We start from the raw sequence: 22,409 nt of genomic DNA on the forward strand, positions 1-22,409 counted from the left end.
GCGCCGGTTATTTACCCCGATGAAATCACAGCTTTGTATTCCTACACGATCGATTGGCGCAAGAAGATGTGCAGAGAGAAGAAAGCGCGACCGAGCGACCGACCTCTTGGAGCGTGAGGCGGACGAGGGCGGCAAGCCGGAGAAATGGGAGGCGGCGAAGGAAAGAAAAGGGAGACCGGTAATAGGCATTGGCGCCGTTGAAAAGCCGTGGAAAATCAATTATCGACCGTGCAAAGGGGTGGAAAATTATATCGATAGGCGTCGCAGACCTCCCCACGCCGTTATCGGTAGCGAGCAGATGACTGATTCTTTAACCGTGATTTCGAGTATGGCTGATTGCTTGGATGCAGGCTGAACTCTCTCTCTGATACACAATTATAAGAGAACGCGCAGCGCACACACGAATTATCGCCCGAGGCGCTCGAACCGCGCGTAAACAATGGTTTTCTCGCACCGGAGAAACACACCGAACTTTCCCGCTGTGATTTTAATTTCTCTACTCGTAAAATTTTACGTAAAATAGCTAACAGCTTTTTCCGTTTACATCCGTAAAGTATATTTCTCGGGGAAAAAGTTAACAGATGCCATGGATGTGGATATTTCTAATTATAAATATGTACAATAAGAACAGGAGAACTAGAGAGATAGCTAGAGAGATGCTAGAGACGAGAGATCTATCTCTATATAGACTAGATATGATCAGCTAATCCGCTATCTCTCTACTCAATCCCTACCTCTCTCATCTCTCTCTCTCTCTCTCTCTCTCTCTCTCTCTCTCTCTCTCTCTCTCTCGCTCTCTCTCGCGTTGCGTCACCGATGTATGGAAACGCGCGTAGAAATACGAAAATATTCATAGCGGAAGCGTACCGTTTAGCACGTGGACGGACACCATCGTGACTGCTGCTACGTTCGCCAGAGCGCAGCTATAGTTCCCGCTGTCCTTTTTATTCGCATTGGCGATGTAGAGCCTAGACACCGCACCGGCTGCACCCATGTCCGTCTTGACGCTGGAACAGAAAGCAGAATGCTCCGTCTGATGAGCCTTGACAACGGTATCGTTTATTGCGCACATTTCGCGAAATGAAGAACAAACATTCTTTTGGAATTTTTTCGACGCGGTTTTTCAAGGGAGAAATATAACGAAATATAGTGAAATGTAAACGAAGTATATAACAAAATAAAAAATTGGTGCTTTTTTTAGAATTTTTTCGAAACGGTTTTGTACGAGAAAGAAATAGAACGAGCGATGGAATTTGCAAAAAGATGATCAAAACAAAATATATGCAAAGCTGAACGCAATCTTTTCCTATCTTTACATTTCATTTAATTAATTAAATTTTTTTACTTCGTATATTAAATTATATTCACACATAATTTGGCAGCGTTGAAAAGTAATGTCGCAGCTGACGACAGACGACAATAAATTAATGGCTATAGCACGTGGCAACAACAATGGCCTTGAAGAGCTTGCGAAGGAAGGAATATGAAACCGAGGGCAAAGTTTATATTCAGAAATTTATCATCTTTCTTTCTGTGCGGACGAAAAACTTTTTTTTAACACAACGCCGCAACACTGGGTAGTAAACAGATTCGCTCCGCAGTTCGCAACCACCAGTGCAGACAAACAAAATAACCACCCTCTCCGTGTAACCCCTAAAAAATTATACGACGCAAATCTCTCCCCGTAGAAAAAGCTTATCTGAAACGTATATAAAAACGTATCTCATAAAGTTATATGTACGCCTGTGAAATATAATTTACGCCTCAGATCTATTTATCGCTTTGAGAATATTCATATGCATGTATAATAAATAGAAATAATTAAAGAGAGATCAGGCTTGTTGTGTGGATAGCACGGGCGCACAGTGTATATATAAATGTAAATACAGTTTAAAATATAAGTTTAATTGGTAAATATTAAAATAAGCGTGCTGATTTAATATATAAATATCCGAGTTGGTTAATTTATAGACACAAGCAATTAGTTTTTCCTGTCCTTGCTCAAAATAGCTTACAGTGGATTTAACGAGTTTTGCAACTACAAGCCTCGAATATAATCATTCCCGAGAAACTTTCGAGGAATCAGAAACTCGTTAAAGATCCACGGGGGAAATATTCAAGAGGCAAAGCTTATGCGGGTAACGAATCACTCGAAACCTTCATACCTCGAGACAAGCTTTATTACTACTTCGATGCGTAAGAAGATAGACAAACTTTTCGTAGTAAATGAAAAAAATTGCCGGTCTACATTTTTCTTTACGGTGCGGCGCCGTGATATTTAAACCTGTTTACAAGAGCAAAAAGTAGGATAAAAAGTTAGCTTATAACACTTAGGACCGCTCACGTCTCTGGCGAATTAAGCTGATGAAATAGGGCATTCAAGGGAAGAATAAGAGAAAGGCGGAGAAAGGCAAAGAGGATGTTCCGCGAGCGAAGATGGAAGAAAGGCGTAAATCAAGTAGTTCGCCCTACAGCCAGCTGGCCTTGACAGATCGGGTACTCCTCCCGAGCTTTCTTATACCGCCGATCCCGGGCAAAAAAGAAAGAGAATGGAGAACGGCGCGACGCGGCGTACGTTGCATATACGCCCACGCGGTAATGCCGTTCGTATTAATTTCACATGGCGTTATCTTGTACGAATTACATCCGAGATATTGCTTGCATAAAATATCGCGCAAAAATTAAACGAAATTCACTTGTTGCGAGCGTGAAAGTTTAAAGAATTTCCAATTCCCGGGCTCAAAGTATGTTATGTCGGAGAAAAATTGGATGCTCGGAAGGTACTAAAGGCGAAGGTATATACTAAAGGCGAAAGAAAACTGCCGCGCCGCGATGTAAAAAACGAGCTGTCTCTAGTTTGAATTTTTGAATGTTTAACGATGCGTGATGGTTGTTTTAGACATACTATACGTATGTCTCACGCAACATCCGTTTCTCGTAGAAAGATCTCGTAAAGAAAATAGGAGTGACGAAAGTAACGTGTGCAAGTAAAGAACTACACGTATAGATATTGCGTCTGCGTATAGCGTACAGAAAGAATCGGAGCGCGGGATGCTAAGAAAACAGACATGCCGATGATGCCGGGAAAGGTAGAAGAGAAGAATGCGGTACAAACAAAGGAAACGTTAGGTTGCTTTAAGAATTCATCCGAATGATCCGGGCACCGCAAGACATCCTCCTTGTTCCTTCCCGCCCTCACCGACGGGCCACATCGTGCTTCATCATTCCGCAAAACTGTTGCGGCAAGGTCCTTTGAGAGTAGCATGTCGAGTGCTTTCCCAAGAATGTAACGAGCATTACTATTAAGAAACGTTAAAAGCACTTGTTGCCACATCATTGTCGTTACCGTTAAAACCGTGCCGTGTTGCAGCTTTTTTCAACTTGAGCATGTATGCTCAAAGTCCGATAATATGCACTCTATATGCAATTTCTTTAAAGGTTAAAGGGGTCTTTAGTGCTTATGTGCATTGGCAATCTTGATCTTTTTTAATTAAAAAATATTTTGTCGAAAGAGAGAACGAAAGAAAGACGCAAAGAAAGAGCAAGGTAGAAATATATTCTACGCAAACATTTTACCGAGAGAAAAGAATGCATTCCGACAGTTAGCGAGTGGAATGTCCAGGGCGATTCGTGTGCTGCATGCGCAAGCGGTCGCTTTGCCCATCAGAAGGCCAATGCAGAAACTCGCGAAACATTGATCCAGCCATTCCACCACGACCAAAATTTTCCAACGATTGGCATCCGGGGACAGATCACATGCCATTTGCCCGTTGCACGACCACCCTCTCGCGCGCGGGGATAGACATCCGTCACGCCACTTGCGTATCGCGCAGCTATTGTATGCGGTCGTATAGGGGGTCGTAAACACTTGTTTTATTATATTTCATTTAACCGGAAATGTGTTTTCGAATTTGTCCCCGATATCTGTTGACACATCGCTGTTCAGTTCGCGTCCAACGAAAACGTCAATGAGTCCGCTGCTCGCGCACGGCAACAGTCACATTTGGGGACGGAAAGGGTTAATCAGTGATGTGGGAGATTAAATATGTACCGCGCGAAAAAATCGACGGCAATTCACTCTTCCCGTGAATTTTTCGAATTTTTAAGCGTCCTGCGTTCGGACTTTACTTGTTATGCGAAAAAATAACATTGAATGGTATTTCTCTGTACCTAATAAACCCGCATAGCTTCTCTATATATACTCGAAAGAATTTAATTTCGTGCACTGTTCTTAGCTCGCCCGTGTTGCACGGAATATCTGGGGGATAGGAAGTATTCGTGAACAAGAAATCCCTATGAAGATATGTGCCCTCAGATATTCAATTATCACTTGGCGCTTAATGAACGAATCGCCGGTAGAATCGCTCGTCTTCCACCAACTGTCGTTCAACATGTTTTAAATCTTACAAGACTAAATGAAATAATTATTAAATTACTCATATTATACGTTTTATCGTTGCTGGCATATCTCATTTATAATTCAAGAAGCAATTAATGTACAATTTTTTTGCGACGGACAAATCAAAACGAGCAAAGTCTTATTCAAGCACAATATAATCCATTTTCAAGTCGATGTAACATTTTGTATCGTATTTTCAGTGCGCACACACTCGCAAGATGAGCCATCAGCTTATCGCAATACTGAACCATTCCGATGGAAAACCATTTCGGTTTATACTGTCTTCCTCTCTTTCCCTTTTGCCGGACATGGGTTTTTTTCCACCATATACCGTGGAATTTAATTCGTGCATAGAGCGCAAAATTTATCCTCAAATTCTTCTATGCGCGACTCGCGAGCTCCACCTCCTTCGCGTTCGACCTAGAAATTTTTTTCCGCTTACGGATCCGCAGTGAATTTCACCGGCAGTCGAGTAGGTAGAGAAATTTAAGAGCTCCCAGTATATTTTGTTTCTCTCGCTGATTATTTTCTTCTCTTCTCCTTTTTGCAACGCGTTGCGTGTGGAACGATACGCGTGCGATGCTCGCGTTTGTACCGTTTTACGTTACATCTCTTAATGTCAGAAGCAGTGGGGTAACGGCGTGGCTTTACGAAGATAGTAAAAGAGTTGTGGCGCAAAATTTACCCACTAGAATGCACAACGAGCTAGACAAAAACAGCTTGGAATCTACTTTCGCGATTCATTGCGCAAGAGTAGGCGCTATTGTACACGCACGATTCCACTCGATAATCAACGAATGATTTTTGTTTCCCGGTAATTATTTTATCCGTGAAAGAATCTCACACAGAAGATACAGAGACTTCTTATATTCGGACAAGAGACTTTTATTGCCAAGAAATTATAGATCATATTTACTCGATAGAGGGGATAAAAGGAGCAGCGTCTGCTTGATCTTTGCACGCTCAGCCTGCACCCTCAAACTGAATTCATTATATGGACGAAGTATCTCCTACCATTCTTCTTCCATTCTTCATGTTAAGTAATAAGTACTCTTTTCTTCAATGCCTTTTAACGTGGAAAAGAGCTCCGAGAACCAACAGATCCGGGGCAATTTTATCAAAGTTCAAGCTCAAAAGATTTTTATCTTTGCACTTGTTTCATCCGGGATACCTTATTACATATATTTATAAATTTCCAGTTCCGAGATTAGCGCGTTGTAATACGTTAGACGGCATCGCTAATGTTTTCTCGGGCGGTCTCTGGTTGCGCGCAAAAATTTCCGTGCCAAGTGATATTTTTCTCGTTTTTATAATTGATTGATTAATGTGTCATAAAAAGAAAAATATACTTAACAAGAAAAAAGCTTATATTCAATTGTATTTCAAAGTCATCTTTTAATACTTTAACGCTTTATTAGAAAAATTAATTGATTAAAAATTAAACGTTTTGTGACATCGTAAAGTATCGAATTTTTTTCGTGATTTTTGCGTAAGCGAAAACAGTCGTTTATAGCGGACACATCATTCTCGCACTTTTCCTCGTAAAAAATAGGTCGCTCGGTGGACTTCTTAATGGTTAGAAATATAAGCGCGCGGTCTGTGTAGATCTCGAGCGAGGAACCTCGCGTCGCGCAGCCCCCTCCCTCGTTTCCTGACTTAAAGGGAGTTGCGAAGTTTCTTTGTTATTCCCTTCCTACCGACCTCCGTCGGGATTTTGCGAATCGGCCGGACAGACATTGCAAACTTTTACTTGGAACTTTTCATCAGGCTAGCCGAATGTAAAGCGCTGTTTGGCAAGAACAGTTTTCACGATCCCCGCAACGATCGTGCATGGCGACGAATCGAGGCTTAATAGCTTTACCAAATTTGCTCAAACAAAACTTGAGTGCTTACAGAATTTATTTTATTTTATTTTATGTAAATGTATAAACTTTAATCGTTCGTATCTAAAACTAAACAAAGCAAACTTTTTAAAAAATTTAATTAAATATCCTTCACTCATATTTTGGCATTTTTATTAGACTATACGATAAATTAAATTATTTAAAAAATTTTAAAAAATAGAGAGCGTTTTAATTGTCATGATAATATAACAGCAATTTTACATGATTCTCGCCCATGTAAATTGGTCAGGTAAAAACCTGCTAATTCCCTGAGTCATGAAATCGAAGGGCGTGTAAAACGAAAGTTAAATGTCGACGAGAGCTTTTTTTCATTATCTCCAAGATTTTGCATTCAGCCAAGCTATAAGTTTACGGTTCGTAAATTTAGACGCACCCGCGATCTTTACCTTCCCTCTCGTGTGAGGTAAGAGAAGAAGGCAGCCTGTAAAAATCCTCTCCGCTCTTCCTTCGAGTTTAGCGGGTTTGTCGAGCAGGTTTTACGCGACGTAAACCGTAAACCTAAATACGTGCGCGGCGGGGCGGGGTAAGACTGTAGGGGGTGCAAAGAATATCGCGCGAATACGCGGCCACATATGCTCACCTATAGAAACGAAACTCTGTCTACCGTTGTCTCCGCGGGAATTCAGCGGATTATCCCGGATTTGCCGTTGCGGCGCGCAAGGAGGCGCAATACCTTATCGTTCCCGTGACTTCTTTTTCCGATCAAGGCACGTAAAAAAGCCTTCCGCGAAGGCTGCGGCGTACGTACTATTGGAGGAACCAAACTTTCTGACATAACGTCGTAAAGATTCGGGTCACGAGTCACGATTTTCGAATTTCTTCTCGGAAAAAAATCTCGGCGGAAAAAAAGAAGCAAAGAAGAGAGTCTCACTTTTTCTAAAATATAGTACTTGTAATGTAATAAATATAACTGTTTATGCGTTGCGCAATATGTAAGTTCATTTATGTATGAAGAGATGACTAATAGAGATGGCTATTAAGAACAAATAAAACTGTGATATATTTTCTCGTCGGAAAGACCATGACTCATATTGCTCGACGAAAGATTTTTTCGCTGCTAAATAATAAGCTGAGTGAGAGTTGTTGCGTAATTGCATCCGCGAATACTGGGTAATTAACTCTTGTAAAAAAAAAGAAAAGACAAAGCGTTGCGATGGAAATAGCGAAATGTGCTGCAGGGTGTAGAGGGAAATGCGTTAAATTTAAGCTTACAAAGAATGCACTACCGTATTAAACCGGCTATGCGCGATTATATCATTGGAGTCACTACAACATATGTACAGGTAATTGTGCACCAGCGGCCAGCATGAAAACTCACGGAAATAATTAATGGGAAAAATGGGAACCGGTCGGTTGTCGGTTGAAAAAAAAATATGAGCGCCGTAAGAACTAGCGTAAAAATTTTATAACACTCTTTATTGTCGATTAGAATGATCGATTTATTACGATTATATATATATATATATATATATAATGTGATATATTTTCTCGTATATATATATACATACATATGGCACGATAGTAATATTTCACGCTATCCATAAAAAGCTGGAAGAATGGGGATAAATCGATATAACAGCATCTGAACTTAAAAATTTCGTTGACCTTATTTTCGATATATGCGTGCTTTCTCTGCAGAACATTGCACGGTGATGAGGTTCGGCACGCGAAGAAAAGTCTTATAGATATTACAATTCTCGTTGAGATTTTTTTTTAGCAACAAAACTAAATGGAATATTATTAAGAGAAATTTATATCTTATCTTGTCATTCAGAATGCAATTATGTCCCCTTTTAACGTAAGAACTTGAGTTATAAAGAGAACCGTCCTTTGTGTCACAATTCTCAGGTTCTCCTGGGTTGTTGAAGTAGCAGTTCCGGGCGATGACAACTCGATACAAGAAATACGGCTTCCGAGAGAGGAAATAATCGCGAAACGCGTGGACAAACAGGTCGGCAGAGTCAAGCCTTTCATCGGGTGCAATGTGAAATCGAAAACACCAGAGAGACGGACGGAAAAGGGATCGAGCCTCGTCCGGTCTCTCGTATGTTGCGGAGGGTGGGCGATTCAGATGGGGATGGCGTGGGTCAGGTGCGAGCCAATATGTGGCATCTGGCGTTACATGCGCTTCAAGCTTCGCATAACAAGCTCAGGGCTTGCTGCGCGCTGATGGGAAAAGTTGCAGGCTGCAAGCTCAGATATGTCGTCCTGGGCTGCGCGTATTTCCTTCCTTCCTTCCTTCCTTCCTTCCTACCTTTCTGCCTTCCAACCGAGTCTACCTACCCTATCTACCTATTCACCTGCTTGCCTTCCTCCTCTAGCTTTCTTTCGGCATTCGCCGACTACATAACGCCGACTTATAACATATCCTGCGACAACGTCGAAACTCGAGCTCACGCTCGTCGGCTCCCGTCTTCTTCGATCTTTTTCCACCTGCTCATCTCGCGCCACTCCCATATAGTCAACTTCCGTCAATACTGTTAGCAATTATATAACTTTAATAAAAAGTCATATAATTTATGTAATGCAGCAATTACGTTTTAAGCAACTATTTTTCTTAACTCGTCACAGAATTATTATTTTTCTTAAATGAATTAAATTTGAATTATTATAAGTTATCAAGTAATCGACGGATTTAATAAATCGCATGTAATTATATAGCAAATTGTATTGTCCAAGATATTATTAGAAGATTTAGAAGTATTTAATACATTATCTGTATGCAACAAATTATATGTGCAATTGCTTTCACATCGGATATAGTCTCACGCGTTATAAATGTACCTTGTCAATATCTCATTGATTTTTAACGCTCTTAAATCCCTTAAGACAGAAATTCTCCTGCGATCTCCACACAGTCTATACTTCGAACGAAAGGAATTGACAAAACGATTACATCAATGGGAAAATGTATAGGAATGCAAAATAATGAATGCTCGAAGGTAATCGATTGTGACAATTGACCTAAAATAAAATCACGAAATATTTCTATTTTTCGTTAGGCCATGAATATTCCGTACTTGGTCGACATGGAGTTCATATACACTCGTCAGGCGGATCATACACTCGTCCCCAAATGATACGAATAACCTACCATTACCTCACAGCATTAGCTGAACCTTTACCGCGTGGTCCTGCGATTTAATGTGTAAAACTTTGGAGATGAGAACAAATGCACCGCGAATATATGATTGCGACGTTCTGCGAATTACTCCCACAGGACGTGGCTTTAAAAGAGCGGTACCCGTTACGAAAAATTCATTTCGCGTAATACAAAAATTTTACGATAACTGTAAAATAGTGCATAGTTGCAAAGTTAGATTGCACTTGGACTCATTCGAAGGTAAAATTTGCTAATTATATGTAAATTGAAATATGTATATAAGTGAAACAAAAACGGTGATAAAATGCAGGAAATAAGAAAATAATCGAGTGGTTTTTTCTCTGCTTCATGTATTTCGACATTTATTTATTTACTTATTTTTTAAATTGACGAAACAGATAATAACGTTTAATTCTCTTTTAATGAGCATTCTGACGCAGAAGAATTGGCAATCAACATAAGTGACACCGAAGTAATATTTTAATATTTTAATATAAAACCGAAAAGCGCGCGATTCCTTTAATATACATCCCGTTATCCTCTCGCTTTTTATCGCTACGTTTTTCCATCTCTTTGCAACTTTCGTCATCAGGAAGCAATTCAGTGCACTTCTGTATGCCAATCTCCTCGTCTGCTTATTCTTGTTTGCGCAATGCCAAAATGTAAGCACTAAAACTTTCTCATTCCGGCGACCTCTTCATAAAGTCTTAACTATGGAAGTAATCTCGTACCTGATTCCAGGCATTTATATTTTACAACTGCATCCTACGTTTCAATTTAAAATTACTTTTCAAATTAAACTGCCATAAAAAGAGTCAATCATGCTCTTGATAGCAATTCTCTATCTTTAAATAGATCTATCACATTTTAATGAGTAATCTAAATGCCGATATCCTGTTTACGATAAGAAACGCAAAATTAAAATAATAAGCGCTAAATACTTAATGTGTTCTAGCAAATGAATTGAAAGAGTTTTTATTAGAGATTAGGGAGAGATAATGTTTTCATATATTATGCGAAAATAAATTTTAAAAAATGTGTTTATAATAATTACAATTCTGAAAAACACAGCTATAATACGTGTTATTATAAAATGTTTTACAAATAAATGTAATATTATATAGGATGAATGTAATTCGATTCTATTACGCACATACAAATCCGGACAATTAATGAGTAGGTGCGACGACCATTTATATTCGTTGGTGCTTCCAACATTTACGCTTATAGAAAGCAATATTTCTCCGACAAAGGAATGCCTGTGACTGATTGAAATACTGCCGACGTGTAAATGCGAGCAACGTGCATTTTTCAATCACTTTGACGCGTAAATACGTGGTTATTTCTCCATATTGATTATCTTCCGTTTTCATCTGCAAATCGTGAGGAAATAACGCCAACACTAGATAGAACTAAACAGCAATATTGTTTTTTCGAAAAGTTGCTATCGCGCAACCGCAAGCTGGCTAACGAGCGCGCTTATAATATTCTACTAGCTGGTAGAGAATATTATGCGTCCACAGAATTTGAATTAACTTAACGCTTAAAGTACCACACACACACACACACACACACACACACACACACACACACACACACACACACACTCTCACACACACACGCACACGCACACACACGCACTCACTCACTCTCACAGACACTCACACACACACACACACGCTCACACACACACACACACACACACACACACACGTTGCAACGGCTGTAGTATAATAACGCAGGGGGAGGGATCGTGTCACGCGACGCGGCGTGGCACGGCAGTCGCCGGCAGGAAGCTCGAATTAAGGGAGGACTGTTCGAAGTCGCGGCATCTGGTTGTAGCTGTATCCCCGGCATGCCAATTTGACAGGGCGCCGCAATTGCGACGCTCCAGAAATGTCTGGGAGAAAAAGGCTACGGTCGATTTTTCAGTCTGACAGTTCCGGAGGACGGCCGGCGCGGGCGCGCATCGTTCCCGGCTGTCCGCCACGTTTACGCCAGGCCGCTATCCGCGCCGCGTTTCTTTTCGAAGCGCCGCGCCGAGGTAAACAGCATCAGGCATGATTAAGTAATCCGCTCTCGTCTCTCCGCCGTCCCATCGGAAGGACCTTTTTGCGCAAAATTGCGCCGGCCAGCCATAATACGAGCGAGATGAGATATCGTGCCGTGTCCAACTAAACTGAGAATATCCCGCCCCGTGCTGAGGAAGTTATTACCGAGAAAGGGATTTTCACAACGCGCGATTTTTCGCATGGAGATCATACGGCAAATCACGTTCGAGTGAATATTTCATGACCATGTTTGATAACGTTATTCCGCTTCATGCCGATCTAAAACTTCCTCATCGAGTGTGACATCATATTATTCCATTATAAAATCTATTATTATAGATCCTTTTTCGCATGTATAATCCCATAAAATAGGTCTCGATGCTTAACAAAAATATATAATTTGTAAGATTTAATAAGATTACACGTAACGCAATAAACCGTAATAGCTCATAGGAAAAGCACCAAGTCACGATTCGTTCGCGTCGTAATTCCCTCAACACGCGACAACAATTGCAAAGCAAAAAGAGCTCGCGAGACATCCGTCACTCTGTCAGTATAGGTATACAATATACCAGCGGCACGCAATAACTCACTCGTTTACCTCCTTATTAAGAAGCAAAAAAATTATCAGGCTATTACTTAACTGAAGATCATACATCTTTCTCAATGTCATTTAGCGTATTCTCTAAAAACGAATCATTAAAATGTCATCGTAAACTGAATTGGCGAATAATTACGCGGCGAAAGATTATTTATAAAAGAAGTTTCGTCGAGCAAACGATGTTGCTCGAGGAAGAAGTTTCCATTACGCGCTAAATCTCTTGTATGCTTCAGCACGCCCGAGATGTATCGCTTGTCTTTAGTTAAAGGGCCTGTTGTCGCCTCGACGCGACGGGCCATTAGACTGACGTAAACGCGTCGCGATTTCCCTGCATTATTAGCGACCTATAGCGCTCGGCGCGATTCACTCGAATGAATAAATAATCTCGGAGCAACATCGCCCTCCATTTATTCGAACATAACGCGTTCTTTGTACCGCGTCTCGCATTCTGATGCGAATAAGCGTCGCAAAATAACCTCTAATGAACCTCTTGAACCCCCGCCGCCATTTCCGTTTGCTTTGCACTTTTCTATTTTTTCGTCGCGACGTCTTATTGCCCGTCCTCGCTTTTCCGTATCTTCCGATTACGCTTCATTGACGCGTGGCACTTCACGCGCGGTTTCTTAATTTCTTGCCTCTTGATTTTTATGAAACGGTTACTTAGCGCCGTTGTTTCATAGACATCAAAGGCATTATTTGTGCGACAGCGCTTACACGATGGCCGCAAAACTATCGCAATTTTCTTCCGCAAGATCCTTCCTGTCACGTTTATTTGCGTGGCGCGTAATCCTTTTTTCCAGTTAAAATAAATTCCACCTCCGCTTCTATCTCTTCTACGTTTTTCCGTCCTGTGTTCTTATGAATCGGAAAGTTTTGTTCGCATATATTACATCCATTTACATATGTCACAAACAATAACTTCTTGTAAAAACGATATACACTATACCGGTTCTTTGTGAAACATTATACTACCACATCGAGCAAACCCCTGGAATGTTCACAGCGGTAAATTAGCACCCGCATCAAGGGAGGTCAGCTTGTAAAGAAGAGACTTCACATTGTTCCTCCGCATTGCACCTTGTGCAAATAGTTCGGCAAGCCACCATCCATTAAACGCTGTTTTCAAACCTTCTAATACAGTGAGCGAATCTCCTATACCAGTCACTAATCGTCTAACGGATCAATTGCGTTACGAAAACTTTGACAAGATTTAAAACCGTGCAGAATTGTGCTATATCAAAACTAACTTTTCAATGAAAAAAAAAATAGCCATTTTTAGTAGTTTAGTTTACACGTTTAATTATTTCGCTTGCATTCCATAAAAGAACTTTTTGCAATTAATAACCACGTATAACGCCAGGCAATACAAATATCTGAGATGGTTCCAGCATATTCACGCGATGTCGCGTATCATTTTAATACATAATGTTACGATAGGCGAAACTACTAGATTTGTTTGCCGCGAATCCGCAATGACCAGCACGGAGAGAAAATGGCAGCTTACGGGCGGAAGCGGCATCGAATTCCAAATGTTGTATATTCCAAGTATATATAGAATATACGTGTGCGGCGCGGCTTGGCGAGGATGATATTAGAAGCCTTTTGTATGCAACTCGATACGTATGCTGTCTGCATGTATCGTAGATATCCAAGTTTTCTCTCATGCTCCCGTCTTTTCACGTCTACCTATCGGCGTGCACAAAAGTGTCCGGGAGAAAGAGAGCGAGAAAGAGAGACGGAGAGAAAAACTCCGACTGTAAATCGTTACATACGCTCCAGACTCCGCGCGTTTGTGACGAGCACATCCTCCACCGTGGCGGGAATTTTCCTGACCGCACACGTGCGACGAATTATCACTCGCTCTTTTTTCGCCCCCGAAACGCGCCTCCGTTCTGGCGCTTCCGTGTCGGGACCGATAAAAGGGGTGACGACAGCTTGGACGACGAGCAAAATTGAAATATCGCGAACCGCGCCCGGGGTAAGCGCAAGAATAATAATTAATGCCACGACTTTTATCGCCGCAGCGGAGAGAATAATTGAATCGTTAAGTGCGGCGGCCACCGCGCACCGGACCGTCCGCTTTTCATCCCAAATTGTAATGAGAAGAAAGTGATTTCGCATTCAGAGGCACGCATTACGTCGCGCCAAGAAATCGTGCAACGTATATGAAATTATAATGTTTCGCCATTAATATATGTATAATATATCCATAGACAAGCACATTATTTATACACAGAAAAAAAAGAAGTATTAAATCAAGATTTATATTCTTGTAATAATGTTTATTAAAACAAGAATCTATAATCTTCTTCTAAGAATTTCAATTTTTTATTTCAACGTTTTTTTCTTGATTAAACTATATAAATGCCTTCATTCAAACAAGTTTTCTTTATTTAACGCAGTTTATATCGCATTTCAAGATTATAGATTCTTGCTTATATATACGAGTATATAAGTCTTGATTTAACACTTCTTTTTTTCTGTGCATTATTATAATATATATATAACTATAATATATAACTATAAATATATTTTATAAGCGATTTGACAAGCAAATAATTCTTCTGCGTCTTAATTTCCCGTGGCGATCGCTCGAGACTGACCATCTTTTTTATTTCTGCCTACTTCAATCTCCGATTGAATTCGCACTCTTTGATACGACAGCCGGTGTTACCGAAACGCCATCAGGGTCTAAGGGGAATATCCAAGAAAACAGGATATATATATATATATATATATATATATATCGACTTCTCTTTCCCAAAGCAATAAACTCGGTTCGTCCCGCGCGATGTCCATCCTTTGCCTTTGATCCCAACTTTTATTTTGCGCGACAGTTTCCACGTCGTTCGAATCCGTTGGGTCAACTGCGACGCCTACAGTCGCAACGGTGTGTTGGGGAAATCTCTCGGAGAAATCGTGTCGTTATTCACAGCAGAAAGTCGAGGAAACAGTTAAAGCTCGCCGAGTAGAGATCCGGTTTCCTCCGGAGCGCAAAAATGAAACGAAGTCTGGTGTCACCCCATTAAAGCTGCATAAAAAGAAGCGGGAGCTGCAGTTTCGTTAACCGAACTTATATCGGGCACCCGAATCGATACGAGGGTCTCAAAGCGATAAACGCGTACGAATTTTTCGACCGCAGATGGAAAATCGGAGGGGGGGGGGAAGCACGAGCACGTAAAATCAGATACATAGTTTCTTTAACAATAAAATAACAGGAAGCCTCTCGAAATATAAGCCCGAGCCCGTTCTTACACGCAGAAGAATATCTCGTGAAAACTTTGAATTATAGCCCATAAAAACTTTGCGAGCCCGGACGATTAAGTCGCCGCATAATATAGCGGTCGAGCTCTATGGAACCTCCGGTGCGCTACGCGAATACACGTATTCTACACGCGAAATGTACTATTGTGTAAGTTATACTCGTGTCCACTAAATGTTTCGCTCTTATACTTTCTCTCTCTCTCTCTCTCTCTCTCTCTCTCTCTCTTCTACACGGAATAATTTATTTAAACTGTGACCACGAAAAGGATTAACAGTATTTCATTTCAACAGAAAAACGATTTCTTTTATATTCGTGATATATAATTAAGAATAAGATATGCAGGGTATCCTACAACTCGCGACCATATTTTAATGACATATTCCTGAAGCAAGTAATAAAACAAAAATATCAAAATTGTAATACTTTTTAAAAAAATAATTTAATTTATTACGAAAAATATTACCTCAGCCAGAGTTCAAACCTGGAACTTCTCACATTCCGTGGAAGGGTGTCGTACCAACACTCGATTACTGAGGCATATGTATGTCATTAAAATTACGGTTGCGAGTTGTGGAACACTGATCTGTATAGGCTGTATATAATATACGATTATGGGATATTTTATAAAATGTTATGTAAATCACATCTATGGATATTGTACGTGCTGAAAGTGAAATATATTCCTCTCTTCAAGAGCTAAATACCTTTACCTGTCTGGTTTAAAAAAAAAGAGGATTATAAGTTTCTTCATTAAAATTTCAATCACACCGTGATCTCCGCTATACATCTCACGTAAACCAAAAAGAAAAGTATCGCGAAGGAATTAAGTACGGGCGCGGAAGGAAAAACGAAACGGTTACGTGGATCATAATGCACACGTGGGTGGCGGCATAAAACAAGAAGTTCGATAGCGCGGAAAGCAGTGCATTGTTTACGAACGACATTAATGTCAGCGCAGCAACCGAAAACAATTAAGATACACAAGCTCACAATCAGCTCCCCCCCCCCTTTGTCTCGATCCCCCCGTTCTCGCGTTTAGAAGTAGAATCAGCGTATTTCTCAGCTTAATCCGCGCTATACTACCAGCCGGGAAAATTGTCTCCTGCAAGTAAGTACGCGAGCGATTTCGATAAAGCACCTCGTCAATTATGCGACGACCCTTTTGTCGCGTTTATCAGTGAAGAATCTCACGCCACTGTGCCGGAACACAGGACTGTTTCAAATGGATTTGTTTGTTAGACGTTTGTTAGGGTCACCATAGTTGTACGTGTCAGATATTTATCGAAGAGCACAAAGCATGAAAGCGCGCGCGTTCTGTGAAAGGGAACGAGAACTGGAGCAGTTAGAGTTTCTCTCTCGCGACATATTTTTCCGCGCTGTCCCTTCATTAAAAAGGCACAACAACAACGAAAAAAACAGAGTTACAAAAAAAAAATACAGCGATAAGGCAAATAAAGTCCCTGAATTTGAAGCCTCGTTAAAACGTCTCTGGCCGGTGCGTGGCACCACGCCAGGCTCTATTGTCCATGATGGATGGTTTTCATACTTCCTTCTCGTACCTACTCTTTTAATAACGGAGGAACAGAACGCGCGCGCAGCTAAATTACATATATTAAAAGTCGGCGCGGACGCATAACTTGTTTTCCGCTGCAAAGCCCGCATCCCACATCCATCCGCCACGCATAACCGCGTATATCGCTGTAGTTATTTTAACAGAGTTACGACGTATGCATCTCTCTCTCTCTCTCTCTCTCTCTCTCTCTCTCTCTCTCTCTCTCTCTGTGAATAATAGCTGGATTAATTTATTACGCGGCCTTTCTCTTTAACAAATGATCGCCAAATTACGGGGATGTGGAAATATCAGAGAGAGATTACGCATGATTGCGCTTAAACGCTCTTTTATATCCAATGGAGAACAATATTTCTTACTTAGATCTCACACAGGACTATACTCGGGAGAGATACCGCCTTCGTATATGTAATACTACGATTAAATGTGCTTGATGAAGTTGCATGTGAGATCGCTACAAAGCCAAAGACCGCGAAAAAGGGCGTTCGAGTGCACGGAGAATCAGTGGATGCGCGGCAAATGTGGGTGAGCGGCGGGGGGTGAAGACGGTGGGGGGAAAATCGACGATAGCAGGACGAGGGGATAAATTGAGGCGAGGGGGGGGGCGAGTACCGCTTTAAGAGCTTTTAAGCTCCGCGTTAAGCCGGGATTTATTTCTGACCTGTTTACAACGGGGAAACAATTGACCCATGGCCCGGCGATACCTAGGCTGGTCTCAAGTGTCTACTCCAAGCAATCCAGACGCGACTCGTTCTATCTGACTAACGATCCCCCGGCATAGCGAACCACTCGCGAAAGAAACAGTTTATTCCCGTTAAATGGACCCACTCGATGTCATTTTGGTTTAAACGGACGAGCACCGTTTCATCGGCTTAATTATCGAACTAGACGTTAGACAGTCGATAATTTGATCAAACGTGACCCTGATGTTGAAAAACGTTACGCGCCTTAATGTTAATTTATTATTTGCAAACTAATCTATCCCCAAATATTGGAATCGTTTATTCAAATTATGCCGTATTTCGACTGTCGGATTCTGCAAATTTTCAAAGCAAATGGAGGGAGGAAATGATTAGATATTGTGCGAGCGAGTTATGCGAGCGAGTTATATTCGAGTTTATATATATATATAAGTTTATATATATATAAACTTATTTGCATTGCAGTCGATTACATATGTGTGCATATATGCATGCATGCGCAATAATGTCATAGATTATAACTGAATGGTACGAGCGCTAAACTACGCGACAGGTCGTATTCGGCATCTAATCTCATAGCTCATAGTTGCTTAATCTCGCCTGTTGTCGCTGCCTGTAAACGCGAACTGCAATAAAACTTGTCCCGCATCAACCACGCGGCCATAATGGCCGTTACGTTCCCGGTGTGTCAGACTTCCTAAAGCAATGCAGCATGATCGCGCGAGCGAGTGCGATTATTTCTCGGGAAAATAACGGAGCTTTCATCGCTCCCTATATATAAAGATGTTTATTGCCGAATATAGGAAAGAAACAAGAGAGAGCCTTTTACGAGAGGAAAAGACCTCTTGCGCCGTTATCGACTTCTATAATTCGTATATACGTTTTGAGATAATAAAATTTTATTTATGTGCGCAACACAAATGCGCGGTAAAGTGCGCGAGAGAGCGAGGGAGCGCGCGCGTGCGATCGAGAAAACAATGCAATATGGCGTGTAAGTAGCGTGACAGCCGCGAAACGGTGCGCGCGCGGTGTAATATCACTTATCAGACATTTATCGCGAATATTTATGTCACTTAACAATCCGAAAGCCGCTCGTGTTTTTGCACGGGAGATCAAATCACGCGTCCAACGTCCAACGGACGGAAACTTTTTATTCGCGCGGTGTCGGCGAAATTTATTTTGCCCCGCGTCGGCGCTGACATTTGTATATTTATATATCATCGCGTTCTTTCGCGGCGCGCGCGATGCAATAACGACCCTCCCGTAAAAATAGGCGACATAGCGAAACGAAATTCGCGAATGGCCGCGTTAAACATCCTTGACAGAAAGCGTGCTCGATTGGAAATTCCATAGCCATTAATGGCTTAAAAGAACCGTATGTTTCTATCCGTTCGGCGCAATAATGGCCGGCGTTGCAGGCCAAACCGGTATCGTATACCGGTCTAACGAGTTTACCATGGAATATCCGCTATACAATTTACCAAAGTTTTTCCCGCTGGGGTAACTGCAACGACGCGCCGCGACGCTCGTGAATTTATCGAGCACCTGTTCTCCGCGTCCTGGTACTCGTAGCTCGTCTCGCAAGCTCGCCCATAAATCTCCGTCTTTACAGTTAGTATATACGCGTTTGTCGCAGATCACGTCGTCTGACTGCGCGCCGTTACGTGTCCCTTTTGTATAGGAAAGACGCTCGTTGTTCCCTTTCCCCCACTTTCCCGCTCGCGAAGTCTCTTTAAATCTATCAGCCGACAGGTCTACTGAAAATTCGAAGCACGACGCGTTTCCTGCGCCAGACGAAGGCGGTTATGCCCTCGCAAACTGTGCACCGGCATTATCGGCGGACGCGTTCGTGTATCTCGGCACGTAAGACGCTTAGCCCTCGAAATGCTATCTTCGTCGAGGACCTGTTAGATTCGTCGACGTCTTCGAGTAATTGCGTGCGTGCGTGCCGAACTAACCGCGATGCGCCCTCTAGCAGCGATATACGGTTAACGAGGAATGCAGCTGTGTGTACATGTAGCTGAACCCGATCTTGAGATATATCTGAACGTGAAAAGGGGCTTGGAAACAAAAGGGAATAAGAAACGAAGGTGGAACGGTAACGATCATTGCCGAAGCAAAGAGGAACCGCGAATTAATTAACGCGCGACATCCCCGTATAGTGTAGAGAAGGTGGAAATCCGCGGTCGGATAAAACTCCAATTTAAGTGGACGCGCTCGAAATGTGGATCCCCGAAGGCATCTCTGCATAAAAGGCAGTTAAAACCAAGTGGCTCTGGTATCTGTTCAGCCAATCCCCCTCCCCTCTCGTCCGCCCCCCTCCCTTCTCAGCGGCTTTATTCAAGACCCTCCCGAAGATTCGCAATGCAACATTCGTAAAGGAGGCAAGAAGTGGCGGAAACGTGTGTGCCTCCTGTCGCTCGACGAACTCGAATGGAAGGAAGCCGTGCCGTGGAGAAGGAGAAGAACGAATAAGGGGTGGACGGCAATAGAAGGCACGCAGAAAAGGGTAGAAAAAGTCCAAAAGTACTCGACGTCGGTAGCAAAGTTTGCGTAAAGGGGTTTAGGTAAATTGAAAATGGAATTAAATTCCCTGAGCGCTGTTCGAGAGAGGATACACACGGTATACGCCCCGGGAAGTCGAGAAAGAAAAGATGTACTCGTTGTTTCTTTTTTTTTTCTTCTTCTCTTTTTTCCCCCTCCTTTTTTTCCCACCTCCCTCGTCACCCACTCGCGCCTCCTTCGCTCCCTCGTTACACATCCGTGTCGCTCCTACCCCGTTCCATCTTTCGAAAGTCATCCGGCGAACGTGCGACGCCGAGTAAGGTACACAACGAGCTCACCCCCGGTGTAAATGGGCGTACGACGCGCGCGAGTGCCGTGTTCTTCCTCTGGCAAATATGCTCGCATAAATATACATATATGCTTTCAGCGACGAAATATGCATGTAACTTACGGCGATACAAAGATATAGAACTGCGCGCGTGTGTGAAGGAAAAATATTGAAGAAATCGACATAACGTGTCGCGCGCTGCAGTCGCTTGAACGGCGTTAAATCGCGATACCTCGCCGACACGGAGGAAAATTGCGTTGCCGTGTTTACCTGACATAAAATTAAAATTAAAAACAAAAACGCTCGATTTTACACTCTCGAACAATGCAAAATTCGCACTCTCGATGATGTAATACGTATTTTAAAAACGTAACATGGCGTAATGTGGCCAACGCCTTGAATTAACGCGAAACGCAAACGCGATTTTCCTGCGCTCCACCTAAATATTCATCGAGTAATAAACTCGACTTAATGCCTATGCCAACGTTTAAAAAATCGATGATAGCGGGGGCGCTTTATTCCGACTACATCATGATTAAGCTGCGGTCCTTGCTACATCGTGCAAGGTATCGATCCGCTAAAACCCGTTGAGTAACGATCAATCAAACGGATATACGGGGCCTGACTTACAGCTATATAGAAGGTAACACGGCTCCCGTGGCAAATCCTCTGGCAATGTTGAACTCGAGTCCATAATTGAATGCCGTGTACAGTGACGGGAGATTTTACAGTGAATATTCGGACAAGCGATGTGTTTCACACTTTGCATAGGCAGTGCACCCGTAGTTCTTTTCGCGTCTAGGATACTTCTGGCACGTTCTATTTTTCCTCTTACTTATAAAAACGTTGTGAGTAAGAGAACGGTGGCACGACTGTGTACGTGAAAGCTTAAAAATGTATTCGTCGTTTCAATATAAAGAAGGACAGGAAGAGAAACAAACGCGCAACGACGAATACTTCGCGCTGACAACGCGATAACGCGATTACTCAATAGGAGTATGTAAATCTCGTTAATTGCCACCTTCTCCGAGAATTTCGGAAGGTAGTGACAAGCCCCGACTTCTCTCCGAGAAATTCCATGCTAATTCCGCAAGGGACACAAAGCGCTTAAATTTAGCGCGAAATGCAGCATGAATAATAATATTACGCGAATAAGAAGACACCTTCGTTAAAGCTACATCGCAACCAATAATGTTTGGCACGGTTGAGTGTTTCATCACATTTTAACGCTGCCTTACAATAATTGGATAAACGTGGTAAGAGAGGCAAAGAATTCTTGTTCAAAGCCGTACCAAGGTATACGGGATAAACTTTTCCGATAAAATGGGCACGCAACTGAAAGACGTACATGAGGATTGACACGTCACTCCAAGTGCATTTATATTATATGTCATGATACATTATAAACATAATTAATCGAGAGCCGCTTGCAAAATGGGACAAAATAAAAGTAAAACCATGAATGCGTCATACGTTAATCAATGTCGTCGTTAACCGTCAAAGCATTAACACGATTATACACAGTGCAATTTAACCGTACCGTAATTTGTTTGTGGGAATTTTATAACGTGCCAGAGCACGCGGGGCAAAACTTATTGTTCGGATTGGATTTTGTATTCCTCATTAAGCAACTTGGTATATTGATTGATTGCTACGCTGCAGTCCTGCATGCGTTTAATAGAAGTCGCATTATTGCTTTAAAACATGCATCGTACAGGTGAAAAATTAATCGTGTAGATCGGTGAGGTTATTGGCATAATAATCACATGTATTATTCACTCTTAATTTGCTAATCTTGTCGAGATCAATTAGTCAACGTAATGATCATAAATTCAATTCGAGCAATTTTCTGGACTGATTATGAAACGATTACAGAAAGTGTATGCAAAAAGTATTCGTATCGCTTTATCGTCTACGGTACCAAAAATGGAAAAAAACCATAAACGATACCTATATCCGCGATATTGTCGTTGAAACCACTT

The 22,409-nt window shown here is 41.8% G+C and overlaps 1 protein-coding gene across 7 annotated transcripts in view; it reads right to left on the reverse strand.

Moving 5' to 3' along the window:
• Positions 1-22,409, reverse strand: part of LOC143905942 (zwei Ig domain protein zig-8) — a 128,092-nt gene that overhangs the window by 11,041 nt on the left and 94,642 nt on the right. For all 7 annotated transcript variants that reach the window (XM_077421618.1, XM_077421624.1, XM_077421622.1 and 4 more), the window contains one exon: positions 868-1,007. In XM_077421618.1, the coding sequence (XP_077277744.1) occupies positions 868-1,007 (140 nt within the window). The remainder of the gene's footprint in view (positions 1-867; positions 1,008-22,409) is intronic.

This window comes from Temnothorax americanus, unplaced genomic scaffold (genome assembly GCF_048541705.1).
Source record: "Temnothorax americanus isolate GAGA-0224 unplaced genomic scaffold, ASM4854170v1 Scaffold7, whole genome shotgun sequence".
Taxonomy (NCBI): domain Eukaryota; kingdom Metazoa; phylum Arthropoda; class Insecta; order Hymenoptera; family Formicidae; genus Temnothorax; species Temnothorax americanus.